Source organism: Triticum urartu, chromosome 2A (assembly GCF_056163025.1).
Source record: "Triticum urartu cultivar PI428250 chromosome 2A, HENAU_Tu73, whole genome shotgun sequence".
Taxonomy (NCBI): Eukaryota; Viridiplantae; Streptophyta; class Magnoliopsida; order Poales; family Poaceae; genus Triticum; species Triticum urartu.
The window spans coordinates 739,112,332-739,138,052 of NC_141874.1; the positions used below are offsets into that span (position 1 = coordinate 739,112,332).

The 25,721-nt window shown below is 43.0% G+C and overlaps 1 protein-coding gene across 2 annotated transcripts; it reads right to left on the reverse strand.

Moving 5' to 3' along the window:
• Positions 1-135: 135 nt before the first annotated feature.
• Positions 136-16,494, reverse strand: LOC125540237 (uncharacterized). 2 transcript variants are annotated; one of them, XM_087545322.1, is made up of 24 exons: positions 16,216-16,494; positions 10,957-11,183; positions 10,731-10,836; positions 10,099-10,200; positions 9,955-10,014; positions 9,760-9,838; positions 9,501-9,651; positions 9,298-9,421; positions 8,796-8,973; positions 8,617-8,645; positions 8,034-8,182; positions 7,855-7,957; positions 7,593-7,688; positions 7,457-7,509; positions 7,211-7,334; positions 6,719-6,781; positions 6,575-6,634; positions 6,301-6,462; positions 1,873-1,943; positions 1,689-1,782; positions 1,390-1,526; positions 1,205-1,285; positions 983-1,088; positions 136-484 (listed from the first exon to the last, which is right to left on the reverse strand). In XM_087545322.1, exons 1-24 carry the CDS (start codon positions 16,414-16,416, stop codon positions 440-442), a joined length of 2,601 nt encoding a protein of 866 aa, XP_087401448.1. In that variant the 5' UTR covers positions 16,417-16,494; the 3' UTR covers positions 136-439. The 2 variants fall into 2 exon arrangements, with proteins under 2 accessions (XP_087401448.1, XP_087401447.1); XM_087545321.1 differs by having other exon boundaries at positions 9,501-9,654.
• Between the last annotated feature and the right edge of the window lie 9,227 nt (positions 16,495-25,721).

Below are 25,721 nucleotides of genomic sequence, written 5' to 3' on the forward strand. Positions count from 1 at the left end.
TGTTATGTATGGTGTGAGCAATTCTTTGCACTCTTGGTCGGTGACTCTTTGGGGCATTCTGTCTAAAAAAACATGCATGTGGTACCCCATAAGCATAACAAAGTATCTTCATGAGCTAGTGGTAGAACATGGTAATTAGAAACATCCATTCTCTCCCATAACCAACATCACAAATGTCAAACACGGAAAAGATCGAAAACTACAATCAAGGACATCAACTCTTTCTGATACAATTCTCAAATTCTAGTAACCAGGCTAATGTAGCACTTGCATACACATGCAAGTTTATTGGTAGATAATACACTACCATGAAAACTAAACATTCCATGATTAAAACAAGAAGATAGATCACCAAACCACCTGATTAGGCTGCCCGTATGAGCGACCATTCCAGGGCTGACTTATTAATGGAGAAGGATAAGTTGCCTTTAGCCAGCCATCAAGGCATGCCTAGCCGACGGTTGCCTGGGCGAGAGAAAACAACCTGCATGCAGTATATATATGTCAGCCAGTCAGACATCACAATCAGTGCCTGGAAGGTGAAGGCTCGGACATAATTATTTTGGCAATGTCTTGAAACTTTTACCACTAATATTTTACTTTGATATGTGAAAAATCACATATTTAGGTCCTCCCAAGAAAACACTGTCACCATTTAAAATTTTATTAATTTCATCATTTATTGCACTGAAAATAAATGGTCGCTGTATTTGGAGACCCTGCTGATTTCCAGTCATATTTTTAAGATCCGAGGGAGTATATGACTTCCTTTTGTCTGGAAATAACCAAAGAAAAAAAATAGCACGCTATACAAAATAGCGCCGCCTCTGAGAATATGCTATTAGCGTGCTATTAGCAAGACATTGTACACTGACCAATTTAGCGAGACAATTCTCCACACTATAGTGCGCTATTTTTTTTTCAGTGGAAATAACATAGGTAAATATATAGAGAGAGCATGGACATATACATTAATACATACCTGGTAATCTCCAACTGCTCGTGACTTGAAACCAGCCGCAGAGTATATGAGGTAAAACTCCCATATAAGGATGAACTTCTCATCAAAGCCCAGTTCCAAAACTTGACTGCAAGAAAACGAAAGCAGTAAGAAATTAATACTAACTGAGCAACCAACTGTAACAATATATGTATATATCGTCACAGCAGCATTCTTCTACAGTGAATGACAAGTGATACTTACTCTTTGTTGGCCATGAAGTTGTCCCTCCAGTGCATCAGAGTTGTGTAGTAATTGGGCCCAATATTCTCGACATGCTCTATGCTGTACCCAGTGCGCAACAAGATTAGGTAGGGTTTAATGGATGGAGATCCATCCATGACCATGAAGTAACTAACCAACCATCGATCAATTGATGTAAAACGTACCTGAACCTTGATGACGTGGTCATGGCAGACATTACACGGGCCAAAGAAGGAATGCAACCGCCAGGGAATATGTATTCTTTGACGAAGTGTGGCCTTCTTCTGTATTGCTCGTATCGTTCCTCTGCAATTGAGATGAACTAAACACACATGTATAATGCTTAGTTCATGATCGTGTAGACCTAAGGTCTTGCTTGGATATATATATATATATATATATATATATATATATATATATATATATATATATATATATATAGTAAGGAGTATCTTTCATTTGGCTTAGTTGTTGATGCACTAACCTGGAGGACCAATATGCCATCTTCAGCCAAGTAAGACTCGCAGCAGGCAAAAAATTCGTCCATGTATTCATGGCCAACATGTTCGATCATCCCACTGATTCACACCAGAGGAATACGTAAGTATAACCACGCACACAGGTGGTATCAAAGTCACAGAACGCATCCGTAATATAGTAGTACTTACCAGCTTATGATCGCATCATACTTGTAAGGTGGTATTAGGCGATAGTCACACAACAGAAAAGTTATGTGGTCCTAAAAATTAAAAGCAATAGATAGTAGAATTGTTAGTTAGGATTTCACCCTGCCGAAGCTGGGGACAAAAAAATACAAATTCTCTGTGCACGTCTATCGATATATTAAAAAAACACAACAGGCTAACCAGAAAAAAAACGGTGTGCTAGATAATCTAAAAAAACTGACTGTTTATGACGTAGACCAGCATAATTACGCAAATTTTAACAGCCTAGAAATTAAATTAGTTTGTTTTTAGGGGAGATATAAAGTTGCCTTTTTTAGAATAAGACGTAAAGTTACTAGATCGATCACCATGTAAGCTTTCAAGGCCCAACATGACCCGCCGCCTAGGAAGCCCATGAAAAAACTGTTTTCCGTAGTGATGAAAAAGATTCCAAAACGGTAACGTGTTTGGATCCGTATAATGCACCATTCCATGATGTCTATTGTGCACGTCCATTATTTCCATGTGCCATTCTCGAATTATATTTCTCTTTCACGGGAAATATTTGGAGTAAATTTGACTCCGTTCAATCCAAATACTTAGAGAAATCTTGATTAACTAAAATTTGGTTCCTAATTAATCAACAACTCTTCGCGCCAAATTCCACAAACGCATTGAATACTAGCACATAGTGGCGAAGCCATAACTTAGAGATGTGGTGCGCAAATAAGTCAAACCCAAACTATGAAACTGCCGGGCGTGTGGGGTAATACAATTTTGTTTCGAGTGGGCTGGCTGGGCCCAAGGTTATATGCGCTAGCTGCTCACTCAATCTATCCTATCCCATTCTCGAGAACCCAAACCACGTCGATGGTGACCGAGGCAGCGTCGTCGACGGAGTAGATAGGGAGGTAGTGAGAGCTAGGACTCATGATTTCAGTCCTACAAGGAGGCATTGTTGGTCCCTGCGCATCGGAAGGCACCATGGTACTCGTTGCAAGTGAATGGCAGGCAAAGGTCAAGAAAATATGGAGGGGGTTTGGAAAAGGAACAATGTTGTCGTGAAGAGCGTGGTTGTTGTGACAAGCATGGAGGTCGCAATGACAGTGTCGGTGGTAGTGGATGTGATCCGAGTGGACAGCAAAGGGTGGAGACGCCATGAATCCCAACCGCTTTTGGTGGATCAGAAGCTGCCTTATTTTGAGAATTTCAAACTGAAAGGCTGCCATGCGTATATAAAGGTGAGAGTTGTGACTTGTGAGTTGTGACAATGGTGAAACCTAAGGGGAATCTGCACACAATCTGGGCGCTGGTAGATAGAGTCCCAAAAGAGATGAGACACTACAAGAGGATACATGAGATTGGATCTTTCATTGGGGCAGTGTACACAGTGAATAGCCGTCGTTGGAGAACCTCAATTTTGTCAGGTTCAAACTGAATGTTAAAAATGTCAACAAAATTCCACCTATGCTGGAGTTCAGAGTGAAACCTTTCAATAGAGTCAATTGTTGAGCATGGTACTCTAAATCTGGATACATGTGGGCCACTGATAATCCTAAGCACTAAACAGAGAGTACAAAAAATGCACAAGGCAGAGAGAAGCAATGAGCGTGTAAGGGAAAGCTTCTATCACTGATGATTTCCTAGCATTTATTTTAAACGAGATGGAAACTATGGTTATGCCTAAGCTAGAGAGTGCTGCTCTGAAAATTGCTATGTTTTCAACACTCAGGCTGAGAAAGATCAAAGTCATGGGGCATAAGATCCAGGAAGCAGAGAACTTGACAGTGTTGGATAGGCTTGCTGACAAGGAAAAGGATATGGAAGAAGAAACTGGTGGAGATAAAGAGGAAGCATGACGAGATGATGATGAACAATGAACAGTTTTTGAAGGGAGTCAAGAAGCAGGGCGAAAGCCTGTTTCGAGAGAAGGGAGTCAAGACAGAGTACATTTTTCACAAGAAGAGGAACTGGAAGAATCCCAAGAATCCTTTTGGACGAAAACAAAAATGTTTTTGATGAAAATGTGAGCATTAAGAACGACAATGAAAACATGGAGCTGAAACTAACTAATGCTGAGAGACTAGGTCTTCCAGTGCTAAGGTTAGGAGATGTGATAGGATAAAAGGCCAAGAAGATGCTGAGGGGATTGAGCTGGCCATGAAGAGAGAAGCCCTAAAAAATACACTGTATACTTAAAATGATGTTTGTCAGATCCAATTAATAGGCTAAGGCTTAAAATAATACACCACCCGTTCCTAAATATAAGTCTTTTTAAAGATTTCAATGCGAACTACATACGGATGTATATGGACGTACTTTAGAGTGTAGATTCACTCATTTTGCTCCGTATGTAGTCCTTAGTAGAATCTCTAGAAAGACTTATATTTAGGAATGGAGGGAGTATTTGTCACAGGTGCTAGTGATATAGTGATTATCGTGTTTTCATTTCCGTTGTTAAAATCTGCATAAAGTGAAATTTATTGCCTGGGGGATGCTTGTGGAAAGAAAAAAAATGAAGTGAAATCTTTAATTACGTGCAATGTGGGTGAACTTCCTTTACGTTATCTAGGTTTACGATAATACCTATTGATGAGAAGAGTTAAGCAATAGCTTATGGAAACCAATAGAGGAAAAAGTGGAGAAGAAGCTTGTGGGCTAGAAAGGCAGCATACTATCTATTGGGGGTAGAGCTAAGCTTACAAATACATGTACGGACATTGTGTCTTCATGCATGCTTTCTTTCTTTGAGCCCCCCACAGGAGTTATCAAGAGAACGAATTACTATATTTGGTGAATTAGCCTACAATATGTATGCCAAAAGGGTGTGCTGGACTAGGAATTATGGATTTGACATCAATGAATCAAAGCCTTTTGTGCAAGTGGCTGCGGAAACTGGACAATACTGAAGGTTAATCAATGTTGTCCAGGAAATAACTCGAGAATCAAATGTTGTCACGGGTGAGGAGTGGCTCTGGTGGCTCTCAGTTATGGCGAAGTCTAATGAAGGTTAATCATATCTTTGAAAAATCTGCTGTGAGGGTTATTGGGGATGGACCTAAGGGGTGGCAATCAAAACAAGTTCACAGTTAGGAATTTGTACATGCAGCTTAGATCAGTGGAGATTTTGAGTTATAGATTCGTTTGGAAATTGAAATTTTCTCTTAACATCAAGATCTCTTATGGTTGATGCTAAAAAATACTCCCTCCGTTCCTAAATATAAGTCTTTGTAGAGATTCCACTACGGACCACATACGGATGTATATAGATGCATTTTAGAGTATAGATTCACTCATTTTCCTCCGTATGTAGTCCATAGTGGAATCTCTATAAAGACCTATATTTAGGAACGGAGGGAGTAGTATTCTAACCAAGGATAAACTACTTAAGGGAGGATGGAGAGCAAATGATCAATTGTGTTTCTGTTGATACAAAAACTGTTAATCACCTGATGTTTTTTTGCTGTTTAGATAAGTTGATATAGCAAGTGATCCTTTGTGCCTTTGACCTCGTTAGACCCCCTAACAATACTGAGGATCTAATTGGTGGGTGGATTGATACATTTCCAGTGTCCCAGCGCAAACTGGTACTTTGTGGGGGAGCAGCAATATGTTGGACAATTTGGAGACTAGAAACACAGCTTTCTTCAAACAGAAATAACCTAGTGATCTAGCTACGGTGATTTTCAGCCTAAGCAACAACCTTGATGCTTGGGCTATTTTGTAAAAATAACAAGATCGAAGAAATCTTGAAGATGGGGTATTGACGGTAAAGCTGGGGGTCAAAGAAGGTTACGCGAGAATACATGGGTAGGCGCTGATGGTTGGCGGGTTAACAAACTAATGGAATTGCTTGATTGAGAATTGGTTTGGGCTGTTGGTTCCTGTGTTCCAGGCTCTGTAACAAGTAGTTGTTTATTAAGCTGTAAAAAAGAGTTGGTTTTGCGAACTGCTTTATGCTGCTTTGTTTAGTTTTAGCTTATATAGCTGTAGCTATGTGGTCTGGGCGGTTTCCCTGATGGAAATCGACGAGAGAGGTCGTTGTTTCAAAAAAAAAAATCAATGGGAACACAGACTAAATCTAGTTAATGGAAAAATGGGACCATGCTTGCCCCTATCAAATTACTCCCTCCGTCCGAAAATACTTGTCATAAAAATGGATAAAAAAGGATGTATCTAGAACTAATATACATCTAGATACATCCCCTTTTATTCATTTTGATGACAAGTATTTCCGGACGGAGGGAGTACGTATTCACTCTCGCATCTTTATATCATGAGTTACACGAAAGAGTGGAGGTATAGAGGATAAAAATGCTAAAATATTCACACGACACTTTCTCAATGAACAGATATAGTGGAATGGTAATTGCTGATAAGCTTGTAAACTAGACAGGTATTGAGTAAAGGAGGAAGTAACATAGAACTAACCTCTAGGCCAGCTTCTCTTACTTTACTCTCGGCGTATTTAAGCTGCTCCTCTGACAAAGTAACTCCAGTGTATTTGCAACCAGTTTGCTTAACCATTTGTATTGCTAAACTTCCCCAGCCGCTACCGATGTCAAGAACATGATGCTCCCTCTCAACTTTCGCCTTTGTCAAATATATATTTTGCAAGATTGAAGTACCATCAGATCATGTTCACAACATTGTTTAACTAGTAATCAATCTAATGACACAATCTCTGGAGATATGCAAGTATTACCTTGTCGATTAGAAGGCTCAGTTTACGTTGCTGGGCTGCTTCTAAGCTTTCGTTCTCCATCTATCAATTAATTTCAGTCCATGAATTAATAAAATTGCCCTACAAAATTTACAAGCTGCGGAAAAAATCACAAGATTTACAAACCTTGAAAACTGCACAAGAGTAAGTCATCGATTTATCCAGAAAAAGCGAGAAGAAATCATTACTCTGTACACATATATAAGAAGAAAGATAGACTATTAGTACTATTTGGTACTCCCTCTGTCCCATAATATAAGAGCTTTTTTGACATTACTACTCTGTGCACATACTACCTCCGTCCCAAAATAAGTGACTCAATTTTGTACTAAGATAGAACTATTAGTACTAGTGTAGTGTCAAAAATGCTCTTATGTCATGGGATGGAGGGAGTATGTTATTATAGATATATGGAAAGTAATTAATTATAAAAATCCTTTTGATAAGGTTTGGAACACAAAAATTTCAACTCGATAAGATTTGCAATAATTCTGGTACTCCCTCCAATCCATACGTTGTACTAAATCAGCGACAATTAGTATGGATCAGAGGGAGTATTACAAATTGACCTAAGCAGCTAGTTATCTCAATAACAAAAGAAGAGACATGAGGACTGACAAGATCATAATGCTGAGAGATGTTTCGACGAGTTTGTGCTGCGGTGTTCTTCCTTGAGGCGTGGCGCAAAACGTATTTAGCATATGACAACCGAGCTATTACATGCAAGGGTGAGCCCCAACGCCTGCAAACCAAACAATTGTGTGTACCTGATCAGTCACACTCATAGATTCATAGGTTTTAATTTGTTTTTATATATAAAAAAAAGAGGATGGGAACATAGTGGACAATTGAAGGTTTCAGAACCTTTTTCTGGCAATGCCGCGGCTCTTACGCTCGTCTCTGTTAGCAATGAGAATCTGTGAAGAAATGGATCATGGATTTGATCTGGAATGAAGAAATACCTCTACCAATAAGCTCATGGGCTATGATATAGTTTTACCAGGATAAGATTCAGAAGGCCTTCTCTCTTGTCAAGACAAGAGAAATAGCCGTTAATATAGGCTTCTCCTAAGCCAATCTCTCCTTCTGTTGTAGCCTGAAAGCCATGAGAGAGCTAGGATAAACACAAGCACTTGAAATGAGAAGGTTGGCTAAAGCAATTGCAGTGGAGCTTATAAGAAATTAAGAATTATGCATAAATGACCAATCAGAAAAAAAAAGTAAAGATGCATGTGTAGGCAGAAAAAAGAAGGGAAGATAACCTTCCAATAGAACAAGGGGTCATGAACTCGCACAACAGATTTTACAGGGCATTTGTTGCAAGCTTTACCAAAGCTGAACACACTACCTCCCGCTTCAACGAATCTGTACAAAAACTATTAAGGTGAAAAATAATCATAATTAGGCGTCGCATATCATATCGACTCATGCAAGGACTCACATCAAGTTACCGATAGATACGTATTGCATGAAAAATCTTGTAAATGCAAGGCGTGCCCCAGCCACGGTCCATGATGGAATGATCTGCTTTGGGTACAACAGAAGCTCGCATTTCTTTCCAAGCAAACCTTGAGCTGCTGCTTTCCCAGCCTGTTGATTCAATATGACCAACAGAAATGGACCTCACATAACTAGTTCATGTCAAATGCATTCTGATTATGTGATTGAAACTAAAAGCGTATATGCCAGGGTGGTGTATACAGTCCCAATAGATGAATAAAGGAGAAGCATGGAAATCTAGTAGCTTGGGCCTTAAGCCAACTAAAGGTAAGCAAGGATATGGTTACTTGTGGTTATGATAGGATTAATACCTTTGTTAGAGTTTAGTTGCTTAGGGGCTAGAAAATCATGTCTCTAAACAGGGACAGCATCATACTTTTTGATCACTAAGCAATGGGAATAATAAACTAGTGACAATCTAATCACAGTTCCTCCCATCCCTTTTGTTTTTATCATCATAGTACGGTTCACTATGCACGATGCCTAACTCTAAGGGGAAATGGACAGGTTGTGCATGCAAATACCATCAATCCGTCTTCATGGAATCCATGACCTGCGATCCAAGGCAGAACAGACATTTGAGATCGAATGCTTTTCACATCATTTCACACCTAACTTTAATGTAGTGAAAGTCTATCGTACATCCACATGCAGGTTGTAATGAACAAGCTATCTACAAACTGCAATTCATGAAACAGGTTACCTTGATATGCCCCACAGAACCATATTCCTCTCTTTCCCTGGATCTGATCAAGCTGAAGATAAGCCTTCGCCGCGGCCACAGATGGAACAGGGAGGCTTGTATTCCATTTAAGCAGTACATGATCCGGAACACCAGGGGGATTGAGTGTCACCAGGAAAGGCCTGACAGATCCGATTTTCTAGAAAAGCAAAAAAAAAAAACACAGTTAATAATTATGTAATCCATTCATGCTGCTGAGGTTAGGCTGAAGCTTCCATTTTGCTGTTATTCTGTGAGCCTCCTCTACAGTGTGTTCTAACGTGATGAAACATCTTTATTTTTTATCCTTTGGTTCCTTTTCTTTTTGCTGGGGAGGCATGCCTAGTCCTAAGGACTTCTAACACGTACAAAATGGTTTCAGTGTCGTAAAAAAGGCAGGGCAGGGCCATTTTGTCAACAAATGTGTCATCAATAAAATTAATTCATTGTACCAAACTATGCATATGAAAAACAAAGAATTTACCTGAATTTGGTTTAGCCAGTAAGTTACAGAAAAGCCCCTGCTAGTTGTCCCCAGGAAATTCCAGGCACTCCATGCCGATGGATTTTGGGGCATCAGATTTTGATCGCAGTGGAGGTATATATCCCTGAAACATAAACATGTCAGACATTCAGTAGATCAAACTTTATCTATGTGTTCATTTAGAAACAGTAGGCAGCCTTCACCTTTGGACATACTGACAAGCACCTAGAATTCTCAGTTCCTGATGTGTAGCTTCAGCTCCTAATACTTTCAGAGCATTAGGTGCATGGACCCCAAGGATGACACTGTCGAATGTTTCCTCTGAACCATCATTCTCCAAGACTCTGTAGCCAGCTGCTACCAGTGCCAAAACAGAGGATTGTTTCAGCCAGTGAATCAATCATGTATATGATGACTAAATGTTTGTACAGGCAATCAATAAACAATAACGCATATATGTACCTCCATCAAGACTTGAAACAGATTTCACCCGGCAGCTGGTTTTGATTAGACAGCCCATGCTTTCCAATTCTCCTTTTACCTGCAATAGTCGCATTGTTCAGTCCCTACATTTGGCTGCAGCTAAAGCCTAAGAAGTGTAACAACTACAGTACAAATGTGCTACCTCTTTTGAGGCTGATGGATCGCAATGCATACCTTGTTTACATAGGACTGTGAACGAGGCTTGACAGTGGGCAACTGGGTGTGACGAAACAGCTGAGTGGAGCGATTTAATCAGCTTTCAAATGCACAAAGACAAATGCAATGGGAAAGGAGCATGCATACGAAGTAGCTAGGCACCTGAAGAAGGTCATTGTTTCGGCAAAATGACAGCACGAAGAAAGCAGACAGGCTCAAAACGTCTTGTGGTGAACATGACCACATGCCTGTGCAGACTGGAATCTGCACCAAATGTATATTTTCGTGTCACTAACTCAAAACTGCATAGATAATTAAACACGCAGTCCTAATCACAACACAATGTGTGCATACTCACAAATTTTCTGTTCTTTTTCCACGGTAATACTCACAAGAAAATTTCTACAAGCTAATAACCAGCCTTACCGCCCCTGCACCCATGTTGGTGTGAAAACTAGCCATTGAGGACTAGGCCCAGATTTTAGTTATAACTTGAAAATTTCATCTAATTTTTTTGTACTTATTTGAAGATTGTAGTTTATCTTCACAGTTTTACATGACTATTCAAAAGCAGAATTGAATACAGAATTCTGATGTGAGATTTTGCCAAACGAAGGGTTGCTGGATAAACTAAAAGATGACATAAGCAAGTAGATTAGATAGAAGTACTCCCTCCGTTCCGAATTACTTGTCTTAGATTTATCTAGATACGGAGGTATCTAGCACTAAAATAAGTCTAGATACATCCGTATCTAGACAAATCCAAGACAAGTAATTCGGAACGGAGGGAGTACAAGATAAGCCTCTTGAAACGATGGGGAATATCCGTGCGACTGAATGAACTGCCCCAATGTCTCATTATGGTCCAGATCAGGGTTGTGTTCATGGTCCTCCAGGTACCTTCATTTCAAAGATCACATCGGCGAATTAACTATCATCATATAGTATAAACACAAGGCATCCAGCTACAAACGAAAGTATAACATATGCACATGAGAACTGAGGGACTAGACTGCTTACGTCAGAGCATCATTCTTGAACTTGATTATCTCACGGACCATGCGCCAAAAACTGGGTTTCAGTATGTTGGTCTTTTGTGCCAAGAGGCCCGAGATACCGTTGCCATTGCCCCACTCACATCCTCTGCTACCGCCTTTCAATTGTGTGCTCACTGAGAAAGACATGTCTGATCTCTCCATCTCCACCCCGAGCCCTTCTAACCGTTCCATCATGTGGAGATATGTTACCTACATTGACGCATATAGCACATACAAATCTTAGTGAGGAACAAAATATAGTATCTTGTAATATAGGTTTACAAAGATTTTCCAAGTTCAGTCCAGGGGTTAGGAAGTCCTGTACTATTAATCTTTTTTTGCGGGTCTGTACTATGAATCAGAGTAAAAGAAAAATATCAATCAAGATACCATGCACGTTAATATAAGAGCGTTTTTAACACTACACTAGTGTAAAAAACGTTCTTATATTATGGGACGGAGGGAGTACTATATAAAAACATAACAATAGGTCTCTTAGGCAGTCAATGTGGCTCCTTTCGAAGGATAAACAACACATGAGCGCACACACTAAATGGACATGAATCATAATTCTGAGATTAGCATTCAATTATCAGACGTAAATAAGAACTCAGATTGCTGATATCAAGCCAGATACTGCAAGGAAAACTTCCCACCATTGGTTAATGCTCTATGTGGCAAAACTTTCTACCTCTGAACTCTAAGTAAAACATTTAGATGCACACACACACTCACACCACCACACACATTCAGACAACATTCAGTAAGGAATAACTTTTTATCAAATTTTAGTGCGATACGTTTCGAAATTTTCCTTATTCCTCCAAAAAAGAACATAATGTGTTCTTCCCTCTGAACAACAGAGCAATCTTCACAAGCCTTATAAGGATTCTCGTTCAGTGGCCAAGCTACATTTATGTTGGGTACTCAATTGACTACCCAGCATTTGGTAAAATCAATATATACATGTACAAATCTTGCAAAATAATAATAGGAATTCATTTCTTTGACTACAAAACTTCAAATTGAATACACAAGACTGAATTTCTGGCACCACGACTGTTCTCAGTGAAACAGCCCAACGTTTCTGTGTACTTTTCGAAAATCCAGCCAGGTGAACCATAATGAAACAGTTATGCTAGAAGAAACTAGTGTCGTAGAATCTTCCCACTCGCTAGGGAAGTGATTTTGTATAGATGGACATAAGTTCATAACCTAATCACGGTTGGCGATACAGTTTTCTTGAAGTAGTAACAGAATCATTTTTTATCATGCATGACTCTGAACGATGAAGTCAGCGTAACCAGGAATCGGCTGAGTCTCGATTTTTTAACTAGGAAGCCATTGTATGTTCAAGTGCGATGGTGGTAACTAATCTCCAAACTGACATAAACCCGTTGAAAATGATTGAGTTAGTCAAGCTGAATGGTAATCTTTCGTCGGGCGACTGTTTGAACACAGTTGTCTTCCGAACTAAATTTCATGCCACCCTAATACCTAAGCTAGTATTGCATCAATTTGCACATTTTACTACAAACAGTGCACCACCTCAAAGCACTTACACAAATCCACACCCGAAATTCTCCATTTGAGCTATGAGCACGTGGAATCAGACACCAAACGATGATGATGATAATGCAAACATGAGTTTTGTGCTTAGAGGCATTCCACCGAGCACCTTCCGTGCGACGAGCAGGTAGGCACGAACAGCACCATTACAATATAGCGTGGGGGTGGGGGGTGGAGATCAAGCCTGGATTGCCTGACCTTGCATGGCTACTCGATAATGGCGACGAGCTCACGGCCGAGGCTCCCCGCTGTCTCGGAGGGCCAGCTTCAAACGACGGTGGCAGGGCGCTGCAGTACGCAAACGCAGGGGGCTACAAGAAGGAAGCCTTGGCGGCGGCGCCGAGGCTACGTCGGAGGAAGCCGAAGGTGTCATGGGCCGCCCTGTCGGGGATGGTCGAAATCGTTCTCCGCGGAGACGAGGAAGTTGCCGCCGCGGCAGAGGACGCAACGGATGGCCGAGCGAGTGGTAAGAGCGTCTCCACTCTCCAGCACATGATACAAAAATATGAGTACTAAAAGACAGTCTTCCTTCAAAATGCATTTTCTTTATTCCTTCAAAATGCATAGTGTTTTAGTATTTCCTCCGAACAACGGAGCAATTTTCACAGGCCTTGTGAACATTCTCGTCGTGACAATTCAACGTTTTCGTGTACTTTTGGAGTATTCATTTTTCCTCCAAAAGCCTAATGTTTTCTTCCCTGTGAATAACGGAGCAAATCTTTACAAGCCTAGTGAGTAGTGATCATTCTCGTCATGATGGATGATCCATGGAAACATTTTTTATGAGGCATGGACACATTTAAAAGGAAATGAAACTGTTATGCTAGGAAAATCTATATAGTGATGTAGAATCTTCCCACTCGCTAGGGAACTACATAGGTTTGTTCCAGCATACTTAGCAAGAGTAACTCAAGCAGATTTGCCACATCAACGATCGCCATCAGCCATATGGGGATATAAAGGTAGCGGCCACTATGTGCAGACACATAATCATCATAATGCGGTCTCCATTCTTCATTTCACTTTTTATTTCTTTATCATTTTCCTTAAAAAAATTGGGCAATTTAAGCTTAGATCAGACACTCCACATGTATCAGCATGATAACTTAATGAAAATTATAGTAAAGGTTAACATGTGTCGCTTTACATATAATTAGTGACTTCAAATGCCATTTAACGACATTTCCAAAGTAAGCAATGTCGCTATTCGAGTGGCATTGCTACCTAGTGCTTCATATACTAGTCGTTGGACGGTGTCGTCTAGTCGCCGCCCTCCTCCTCCTCACCGTCGTCCTCCACTTTGTTGCCGTTGTCCTCTTCCTCCTTCACTGACAACAAGAGATCCTCGAAAAAGGCATAGGGGTCGGCCTCATGCACGAGCGATAGCCTTGAGCTACTGTTGCTCCTCCTCAACAGTGAGTGTGGGGTCGGACTCACAGAGGATACACTCCATGGTGCGATCTTCGAGGGTAGAGAGACAGAGCACGGCATGGATCGAGTCCTCGGGCTTCAGCTCCGACTGGGCCTCGATGGGAATGTCGTCATTCACTTGGACTAGTGGGGGGCGACATCCTCATCCTCCTCCTTCACCCGGACAAGGGGGGTTGGATCCCCTGTGGCCGCCAGATCAACTGCCACTACGGGGAGAGTTTGCACCGTTGTGTGGCATCTTGGACGGCAGGTTTCACTCGGCCACCAAGTTGAGCCAATAAGATGTATATTTGCGAGCGCCATCTATCTCGCACGGTGGAGGAGATGGGGGTGTAGGAGGCGGTGGGGATGAGGAAGGAGGTAGCTAGGGCTTTGTTGATGGGGACACCTCATCATCGGCCTTTCATACTTGGGATGAAGCCGTGTGGGCATCCAAATGGTTGTATTGGGGAATAAAGTGGGGCGGTGGATGCCATTAATAGGATCATGGCTCACATGTGATTATCTGTGCGGGGTGGTGCATGTGCTTGCCAAACACAACTTTAAAACACGGTGGCGACCCAAGGAGTAAGAAAATGATCTCTTGCTTGGCGCCTTAAGCGCCCAATCAGCTCCCTCCCTGGTGGTCATGTGTGATGCCTAGCAGGCCTATTGCCCATTAAGGCTAGTGATTGCTACAATCGATCGCTTCAAAGGGTCACCCATCATCCCCTCACATGGTCAACCGGTTGACCCTGACCGCTGACCATTGACTTATGAAAGATGAAAAGTCTGAGAAAAAAGGTTTGAAATTTGAAAAAAATATTTATAAAGGTTTATGAATTTCAAAATATTTCAAAAAATTTAGGAAAGTTCACTAAAAATTAGCAAAAGCAAAACAAATTCGAGGATTGAAAAAAGTTACTGAAATTTTAGAAAAGTTCACTCAAAAAGTTAGCAAAAAACAAGAAAAAAGTTCATGAAATTTTGAAAAACAAATCAGGTAGTTCAATAAAGTTCACAAATTTGAGAAAACTTCACAAATGTGGAATATTTTTTTGAATTTTTTTAAAATTTTAATTTCGAAAAAAAAATTCATCAATTTGAAAAGGTTCATTAAAAAAGTTAGCAGAAAACAGGAAAAAGTTCATGAAATTTTAACAAATCAGGTAGTTCAAAATAATTCACTAATTTGAGAAAACTTCACAAACGTGGATTTTTTTTAATTTCTACAATTTTAAAATTTGAAGAAAAAACCACTAAAAAGTTTCGCGGTTTTGAAAAAAATCACAAAAAAAGTTATCAGAAAAACTGAAAAGGTTCACAGATTTGACAAAAAATGAAATCTGAAACAAAGTTTGTGAGGTTAAAAAGTGTAGCAAAAAATGAAAATGTTCACAGATTTGAAAAAATGATATATGAAAAGGTTCACAAATTTAAGAACAGTTCATGATTTAAAAAAAAGTTGATGCATTTGAAGGAAAAGAAAAATAAAAATCCTAGTAAAACAGAACAAAAATCTGTTCAGGAAAACCAGAAACAAAAAGAAAAAAAACCGGCAGCTACCTATCTTACATGGGACGCACAACAAGAAAGAATAAAGAAGTAAGAAGGCACGGCAGGTTAACTTTTCCAGTTGTTTACTGTGGATGATACTAAATCATGAGGATTAGAGTTTGAATGTCACGTCAAGCGCACCAATTTTTAATCTTTAAAAGAGAAAAAAAATGTGCCAAGCCTAGGACAGAAGGGGTGTGTGCCGGTTCCATAAACCGGCGCCAAATAGAAGTTGAGGCAACTTTCCTCCTACGCTGCCGACTGGGTATGGAGCAAGGTTCATATTTAACCTCCCAGTCCTAATGAGGCTCCGACGTTGTTACAAAATTATCTTAGCATGCAAGGGGGAAGTGGACATTCTGAGTCCTTATTCGGCTATTTTAAGTGACTGCTTTGTATTATCTCAAAGAACTGGGTCAATATCTTATGCTCATTGTCCAAGAGAGGCAAACCAAGTGGCACACAAGTTAGCTAGATGTTGTTATGATTCTAATTTTATAATCTCGTGGGATAATGATCCTCCACAGTTTATTCTAGCTGAACTTGTTTCTGATGTATCCCTTAATTGAGTTGAATAAAGTGTGCCACAAGTTCAAAAAAAAGTGAGAAAACATTTTTTTTTCTCAAGCTAGTGACGGAATCATTTTTGGATCATGCATATAACGGAATCATATGGGATGCAAATGCAAACCCATGCACCACCGACCTGGTTGAAGCTCATGAAGCCGAGGTCGAGGTGGACGCGTCCGGCGCCGCCGTCGACGGCCACCGTCCTGGCACGCCCTCCCAGGCTCTCCTCCTGCTCGTACAGGGTCACGCGCACGTCGCCGCCGCCGCTGGCGGCAAGCAGCAGCTCGTGCGCCGCCGCCAGCCCGCTCACCCCGCCGCCGACCACCGCCACCTTCATTGTACTCTGCAGTCTGCACTGCTAGACTCTGCTCCGTGCTCTCTCGGCTTCCCCCCTTGTGTACTTAAGTTGGGGCGTGCGTCACAGCTTATATATAGTAGTACGTACGCGGTGTCCGCGTAGCTAGCTAGCTTTTTTTTTTGGGTACACGTAGCTAGCTAGCTGTGGTCCACGTCGGCACGTAGTCGCCGATCATCATGGACCCAACCTTGCGGGGCGCCTGAAAGGCTGCTGCTGCATGCGCGACACTTGCAAATGGCCACAGTGCGTTGCAGCAGAAAGATGATACAGTGCATGGCGACGAAAGTGGACACATGGATCGGACAGGGTCGCATGCACGATGGCAGGTCGACGGTCGTCGCGACATCCTGATTCGTCAACACGCGCCGGGTCCATCCATCTCCCGCTGTAGCTAGTTTCGTCTTTTCGGTCACGAGGCCTGCCCAAAATCTTGGGCTCGATCGATCGGTCGGTCGGTGTCAGCTAGAATCACGCCGGAGGCCGGACCATTGGCACGTGGTGCACCAATCGTTGAGCAAATCGTTCAAGAGAGCGCGCCAAGATCGGTGTCCCCATTGGCAGGAGGGCAGAGCCTTATCCATAGGCTACTGTTAGTCGTCTCCTGACCACACTGATCTTGTTGTTGCATGCGGGATGTAGACAAAATGAATAGTTTTTTTTACTGCTAGTGTCATCTCATCTCACATGAAAAGTATATTCTTGGAGTTACCGTTGGCTTTACTGCTCCTAAGAATTCTGGCTGGCTTGTATCAATGGTGCTGAAAAGAGAAACAAACACAACACCGAGTGATTACCATAAAAAAACACAACACGGTCTCGTCATTTGCTCCGCCAAGGCAGCTAGCCGTGGGGTCTAACTTAGTCGAGCGACCCCTCCTCGTTGTTGTTAAGCTTTGAAATGTCGTGCATGGTATCCGTCTCTATGGTAGATGATGCAGGAGCGAGGGGACGTGGTTCGCTGTGTATTTCAAATTCGGGTGGGGTATGTCGCCACCGGCGAAATCTACATGTGAGGATTTGGGTGTTCAGTTTACAAAGGAGGCTTTGAACTCATCTTCAATGATTGCCTTCTTGTGATGACAAGTTGTTGACTTGGAGTTGACGTTTTGGTATGGGGGGCAAGAGGTAGGGGTGAAAACTAATGGAACTGATACTGGTAGAAAAAGGGCCTATACTCCCGGTTCGTAAGGGCCTTTAGTCCCGGTTCCTGAACCGGGACTAAAGTGTCGGTACTAATGCCCCGATCCTTTAGTCCCGGTTCAATCCAGAACCGGGACTGATGGGCCTCCACGTGGGCAGTGCGCAGAGCCCAGGCAGGAGACCCTTTGGTCCCGGTTGGTGGCACCAACCGGGACCAATAGGCATCCACGCGTCAGCATTTCTGTGACTGGGGTTTTTGTTTTTTTTGAAAGGGGGGGGGGGGGGTTGGGGGTTTTGGGGGGTTAATTTAGGTGTTTCATATATTGTGTTAGCTAGCTATAATTAATAGAGAGAAGTGTCCTCTCTTACGTCCGTACTTGGTCGACGCTACGTACTATACATACGTATAGAGAGGACTAGACACGCTAGTTAGCTAGTAAGCAAACGAAGGAAACAGAAGATCGTCATGAACATATATGCATACAGAGAGAAGTGATATCGACCACCTCTCCTTCTCCGAGAGATTGGTCGAACAACAAGTTCTCGTATATCTATCCGACACTACCGGCTACATATATACAATAATTATCTCTTACAAATATAATCATACGGACTCATGGTCCACATAGTATTCTCCGTCTTCAGCGATCACTTGGTCAAGAAAGAATGCCGCCAATTCCTCTTGAATTGCTTGCATGCGAGCTGGTGCTAGGAGTTCATCCTGCTTCCGAAACATCTAATTTGAAGAAGGGGGTCAATACATATATATATGAATGAATGAAACTCAATACAAATGATGGTAATAAAATAAAATTGTGAATGTTGTTATTTATGTACTTCATATTGTTCGTCAGAGTACCCGCCCCGCTCACAGGTCGTGTGGCGGATGAACTCGCAGACGTAGTATCCACAGAAATTATTCCCTTGTTCCTGCACAACCACTTTACAAGAAATAGAGGTCAATCAAACTGATAAGCAAGAATGCTAAATGGTATTGATGAAACTAGCGCTTGAATCACTAGGAGATGCGCGGAACATGCTACTATAGTACTTACTTTCGGGTGTCTAAATTCCAGCTCCTTCGGCAGTCCCGGAACTTTTCTGGTGAATTTTCTCCAAACCCTGCCGGACAAACAAAACAATTACTTGATATCAGGAAATGAACAAAGTTGCTGATATGGTGGCTAATGATCGATTTAACTTACTTCTTGAGGATTTCAGTCATGTCCGCATACTCCTGGGGATCTTTTCGTTTAGAGTCCAAGACGGTTACTACTCTGCTCAAGCCTAATCTCTAGGAGAATATAGTGGAAACTGCACACGCATGCATAACTCATCAATTACATTACTATAACCTGGACTAATATATAAGGGAAACCGAATATGCACAAGACAGTAACACTCACTTGAAGTTGTAAGGAAAGAGTATTATATCTTTGTTTTTATTTTTTTTGAATGATCGTAGCAAGTTGGCCTCGGTATCTCCGGGACGATGTTCAACCTCAGTTGCATCTATGAGATATGTGTTAACGAACCCAATATCACCGATTTGTCTTTTCTTCAATTCGGCGATCTTCATTCTGCATAATATAGTGAGGATAATTATAAATACATGCAATGAAAGAGATGAGCTATATAGAGAGACTTAATGACAGAAGTAGTAGTACTTATAGACAGTAGCAGGTGATCGTTGTTTTATCGAGGGCCAATTGATTGAAAAACTGATAGAACTCCTCAAATGGAATAGGCAACAGTTCAATTCCAACGAGGTCATGCTCCGGTTTAACTCTCGCATACAAAGTACTCCTCCCCCCAGACTCTCTGCAGATTTTCAAGTACCAATCATGTAATCTTCGCATCATCGTTGTTAAAGATTTTTCATCTTTGACGAGAGGCTTCCCGTACTCGTATCTGTGTATCTGCACCTCCATGGGATCATAATGTACATTGTCGGGCAGGTAATCGTCAACATTGCCATAACCGGGTACCATCCTCGGATCGACGATGTCGCTAGGCACCTTGAGGGGGGGGGCACGATTGCTTCGCTTGTTCGCCGAGCTGGGCAATTTGTTTCCCAGCTGCTCGTCGTTCTTTCAACCTTTGATCACTGACTGTACTTCCCGACCGCTCCGCTTCGGCCCATGTCTTTGCAATAATGCGCTCATAGTTGCCTTTCGGCGGAGACTTGGGTGGTTTTGCCAGGGCAGCCAGAGTGCGCTTCACTTTCACCGGATCTACCTTCTCCTCCGGAGGTGGATGTCTCTTTGCTTTCAACCCTTGAAACCAGTCATCCACTTCGGTTCGCACGATCTTCGCGTTCTCCTCCGGGGTCCTCTCGTATGGTAACTTCTCTGGAGTCTTCAGAGAAGGACCGAATCTGTATGTCCTCTCGCCTCTGGTTGTACTGCTAGACGCCGACCGAGTAGACGGAGCGGTTGTCTTCTTTACTTGCTTACGAGGCGGAGAAGAAGGACTATGACGCGCCGGAGCAGCTGGAGCGGCGGCAGGTCTCTTCCGCCCTTGCCGACGAGGCGGAGAAGGAGGAGGCTGGCTGCTCGGGCGCGTCGGCGCAGGCGGAGAAGGAGGCGGAGTGCCGCCACGCGCCGGAGAAGGAGCCGGCCGAGGGCCCTGTGTTGGGTTTCATAGCAATTTCAAAAAATTTCCTACACACACGCAAGATCATGGTGATGCATAGCAACGAGAGGAGGAGAGTGTGATCTACGTACACTTGTAGATCGACAACGGAAGCGTTTGGTTGATGTAGTCGTACGTCTCCACGGCCCGACCGATCAAGCACCGAAACTACGGCACCTCCGAGTTCTAGCACACGTTCAGCTCGATGACGATCCCCGGGCTCCGATCCAGCAAAGCGTCGGGGAGGAGTTCCGTCAGCACGACGGCGTGGTGACGATCTTGATGTTTTACCGTCGCAGGGCTTCGCCTAAGCACCGCTACATTATGATCGAGGTGGACTATGGTGGAAGGGGGCACCGCACACGGCTAAGGAACGATCACGAAGATCAACTTGTGTGTCTATGGGGTGCCCCCTGCCCCTGTATATAAAGGATGGAGGAGGAGGAGGCCGGCCAAGGCTTGGTGCGGCCAGGATGTGGAGTCCTACTAGGACTCCAAGTCCTAGTAGGAGTCCACCAAGAGGAGAGGAAGGGAGAAGGAAGTGGAGGAGAAGGAGAGGTGGCCGGCCCCCTTTTCCCTAGTCCAATTCGGACTAGAGGGGAGGGGGGGGGCGCAGCAGGCCCTTTCTCCTCTTCCCACTAAAGCCCATCAAGGCCCATTGCTTCTCCCGTAACTACCCGGTACTCCGAAAAATACCCGAATCACTCGGAACCTTTCCGATGTCCGAATATAGTCGTCCAATATATCAATCTTTACGTCTCGACCATTTCGAGACTCCTCGTCATGTCCCCGATCTCATCCGGGACTCCGAACTCCTTTGGTACATCAAAACTCATAAACTCATAATATAACTGTCATCGAAACCTTAAGCGTGCGGACCCTACGGGTTCGAGAACGATGTAGACATGACCGAGACATGTCTCCGGTCAATAACCAATAGCGGGACCTGGATGCCCATATTGGCTCCTACATATTCTACGAAGATCTTTATCGGTCAGACCGCATAACAACATACGTTGTTCCCTTTATCATCGGTATGTTACTTGCCCGAGATTCGATCGTCGGTATCCAATACCTAGTTCAATCTTGTTACCGGCAAGTCTCTTTACTCATTCTGTAATACATCATCTCGCAACGAACTCATTAGTTACAATGCTTGCAAGGCTTATGTGATGTGCATTACCGAGAGGGCCCAGAGATACCTCTCCGACAATCGGAGTGACAAATCCTAATCTCGAAATACGCCAACCCAACATATACCTTTGGAGACACCTGTAGAGCTCCTTTATAATCACCCATTTACGTTGTGACGTTTGGTAGCACACAAAGTGTTCCTCCGGCAAACGGGAGTTGCATAATCTCATAGTCATAGGAACATGTATAAGTCATGAAGAAAGCAATAGCAACATACTAAACGATCGGGTGCTAAGCTAATGGAATGGGTCATGTCAATCAGATCATTCACCTAATGATGTGATCCCGTTAATCAAATAACAACTCTTTGTTTATGGTTAGGAAACATAACCATCTTTGATTAACGAGCTAGTCAAGTAGAGGCATACTAGTGACACTCTGTTTGTCTATGTATTCACACATGTATTATGTTTCCGGTTAATACAATTCTAGCATGAATAATAAACATTTATCATGATATAAGGAAATAAATAATAACTTTATTATTGCCTCTAGGGCATATTTCCTTCACCCTGATCGTCACTCGCCGGAGGAGGAGGCGGTGAAGGAGGCGGAGTGCCCTGACTCGCTGGAGGAGGAGGAGGAGGCGGAGGCGTCCAGTTCGGAAGGTTGATGAGCTCCTTCTGCCATAGGCATGGAGTCTTCAGAGCAGACCCCAGCCGAGTCTCCCCTTCACCGGTAGGGTGGTCAAGCTGGAGGTCCTCAAATCCCTCCGTTATTTCATCCACCATCACCCTAGCATATCCTTCTGGAATCGGCCGGCAGTGAAAAGTTGCGCTGGGTTCAGTAGGATAAACAGAGCCAACAGCCGCCTTGACCTTCAAATTCATCCATTGCGTCATAAGGTGGCAATTTTGAGACTCCGTGATAGCATCCACGGGATAGCTGGCAGGAGCCGTCAAGGCATGCTCCGGCTGAAACAGCTCGGTGGAAGCCACGCTGCTTCTACGCTGAGATGGCGGGGTAGCTTCGGGGGAGGCTTCGGCAGTACGTTTACTGCGATTTGCTTCTCGTTCCTCTATCGCGTCTACCCTTGCTTGCAGCGCCTGCATTTGGGTCTGCTGCACTTTTTTCCTCCTCTCATGGGACTTGTAACCGCCTGCGTCCGGAAACCCAACCTTCCACGGAATGGAGCCTGGCGTGCCTCGTGTCCGTCCAGGGTGCTCAAGATTCCCGAGGGCCATTGTGAGCTCGTCGTTCTCTCTGTCTGGAAAGAACGTCCTTCCTGCGCTGCTTCGATATACTGCTTAAGCTTCCTGACTGGTATGTCCATTTGATCGTTCGTCCAAATGCACTTCCCTGTTACAGGGTCCAAGGTTCCGCCAGCCCCGAAGAACCATGTCCGGCAACGGTCTGGCCAGTTAATTGTCTCTGGTTCGATCCCTTTATCAACCAGATCATTCTCAGTCTTGGACCACTTAGGCAGGGCTACGAGGTAGCCACCTGACCCCGTGCGATGGTGAAGCTTCTTCTTCGCAGCATTTTGCTTGTTTTTCGCCGACATCTTCTTACTCTTTTCCAATGTCTTGTGGGCCACAAATGCGGGCCAGTGATCTCTGATCTTCTCATATCTGCCCTTGAATTCTGGTGTCTCATTATTTTCGACAAACTTATTCAGCTCTTTCTTCCACCTCCTGAATAGTTCTGCCATCCTCTTAAGAGCAAAAGACTTGATTAATTTCTCTTTAACTGGGTTCTCTGGATTATCCTCTGGCGGTAGGGTGAAATTTGACTTCAGCTCTGTCCAAAGATCATTTTTCTGCATATCATTGACATAAGACACCTCAGGGTCTTCTGTAGCCGGCTTAAACCATTGCTGGATGCTTATCGGGATCTTGTCCCTAACCAGAACCCCGCACTGAGCAACAAATGCGCTCTTTGTCCGGAGGGGTTCAATCGGTTGGCCGTCGGGCGCGATTGCTATGATCTCAAACTTTTCATCCGAGCTCAACTTTTTCTTCGGGCCTCGTCTCTTTACCGAAGTTGTGCTCGATCCGGAGGGCTAGAAAAAAGAACAAAGACTTAATTAATATGTGTACATACCAAAACAATGAATGCATCAATCAGCTAGTCAGCACAGGCTTAACTAATATATATACCTGGCCGGACTCGGTTCGGTCACCGGAGCCGTCATCACGGTCTCCTTCTTGCACTGGCATTGGGTCACCGGAGCCGTCCTCATGTTCTTCTTCTTGCACCGGCATTAGGTCACCATAGCCAGCTTGTTCACCCTCTCCTTCCAGACCATCGGTTTCGTTGAGAAACAACGAGACGGCATCACTTCCTTCTGCGATTATGTCCCTCAACAACGCTTCTTTTGCTTCGTCTAGGGCGGTGTCCATAGTTTCTACAAATATTTACAACATGGCAATTATTATTCAAACATGACATATGGATATATTAGTGCCAAATGTAGAACTAGCTACCTAATCATAGTAAGCTATCGGGAGGGGGTATATATCGACAACAACAACACTACATCTATGTCCCTCGACGACCCTCGTTCCCAATAAAAAAAAGAGGAAGAAGAAGAAAAAAAAGAGGAGAAGAAAGAATAGAGGAGAAGAACTCCTCTATTCTTTCTTCTCCTCTTTTTTTTCTTCTTCCTCTTCTTTTTTATCCTCTTCTTCCTCTCATGTTCGAGAGGATCGCCGAGGGGTCAAGAGGTTGCCTAGTGTCAAAGGATTCAACAAAACCATGTCTTCATCATTAGGCGAAAGTAACATGTGCATGATGGTACGAAGCTCTTCAAAGTTGTTCTGGAACGGAGTCCCAGATAGGATAATTTGCTTTTTGGTACAAAGTTCAGCAAGAGCCTTCCGAATATCGCTATTTGGAAGGCCTTTGCTGAATTCGTACCAAAAGGCGGATTATCCTATCCGGAACTCCATTCCAGAACAACTTTGCAGAACTTCGTACCAACATGCCCTGGTTACTTTCGGCTAATGATGAAGGCATGGATTTCTTCAATACTTTGACACTAGGAAACCTCTCTCGACCCCTCGAACCCTCGACGACCCTGGAACCCTCGACCCCTCGGCGATCCTCTTCTTCCTCTCATGTTCGAGAGGATCGCCGAGGGGTCGGGAGGTTGCGTAGTGTCAAAGGATTCAACAAAACCATGTCTTCATCATTAGGCGAAAGTAACTTGTGCATGATGGTACGAAGCTCTTCAAAGTTGTTCTGGAACGGAGTCCCAGATAGGATAATTCGCTTTTTGGTACAAAGTTCAGCAAGAGCCTTCCGAATATCACTATTTGGAAGGCCTTTGCTGAATTCGTACCAAAAGGCGGATTATCCTATCCGGGACTCCATTCCAGAACAACTTTGCAGAACTTCGTACCAACATGCCCTGGTTACTTCCGGCTAATGATGAAGGCATGGATTTCTTCAATACTTTGACACTAGGAAATCTCTCTCGACCCCTCGGCGATCCTCGACCCCTCGAACCCTCGACGACCCTGGAACCCTCGACCCCTAGACGACCCTGGAACCCTCGACCCTCGACCCTATAGAACCCTCGAACCCTCGGCCCTGAAACCCTCGACCCTTGACCCCTTAAGGACCCTCGACCCTCTACCCTAGTTCCCGGCCCTCGACCCCTCGGCGATCCTCGACACCCTCGTTCCCGATAAAAATTAAGAAGAAGAAGAAGAAGAAGAAGAAGAAGAAGAAGAAGAAGAAGAAGAAGAAGAAGAAGAAGAAGAAGAAGAAAAAAGAGGAGAAGAAGAAAGGAATAGCTAGAGGAGAAGATCGAAGAAAAAAAAGAAGAAAAAAAGAGGAGAAGAAGAAAGGAATAGTGGAGAAGAAGAGAAAATTCTATTTTCTCTTCTTCTCCACTATTCCTTTCTTCTTCTCCTCTTCTTTTTCTTCTTTTTTCTTCTTCTTATTTATTTCTCCTCTTCTTCCTCTCCTCTTCTTCTTCTTATTTAGTTCTCTCGACCCCTCGTCCCTCTCTCATGTTGTCGGGGAGGGGGTATATCGACCTTCGCTCATGTTGAAATTATCGGGGAGGGGGTATATCGACCCCCACCCCCTCATCATGCATATATAGCTACCACATACATATATACATTGAAAAAAATTACATATATGCAACAAAAACATTAATACACATATGAACAAAAAAATACATATATGAACAAAAACATGTTGTGAACAAAAACATTAATGTAATAAATCTAATAAGAAATTAATCTAATAAAAAAACATGCTCTGAACTTACATATAGCCACATACATACAAATATACATTATATATATATGAACAAAAAATTAATCTAATACAAAATCAAAACAGAGCCAGACCGGCGCGGC

Bases quoted from the DNA above. Each gene is read 5' to 3' on its own strand.
- LOC125540237 (XM_087545321.1), bottom strand. From the start codon at position 16,416: ATGAAGGTGGCGGTGGTCGGCGGCGGGGTGAGCGGGCTGGCGGCGGCG. The intron at 8,974-9,297 runs GTAAATTCTTTG...TTGCTTTTCTAG, and splicing joins ACTGGCTAAACCAAATTCAG to AAAATCGGATCTGTCAGGCC. The intron at 1,944-6,300 runs GTTAGTTCTATG...TTTAATTTTTAG, and splicing joins TAAGAGAAGCTGGCCTAGAG to GACCACATAACTTTTCTGTT.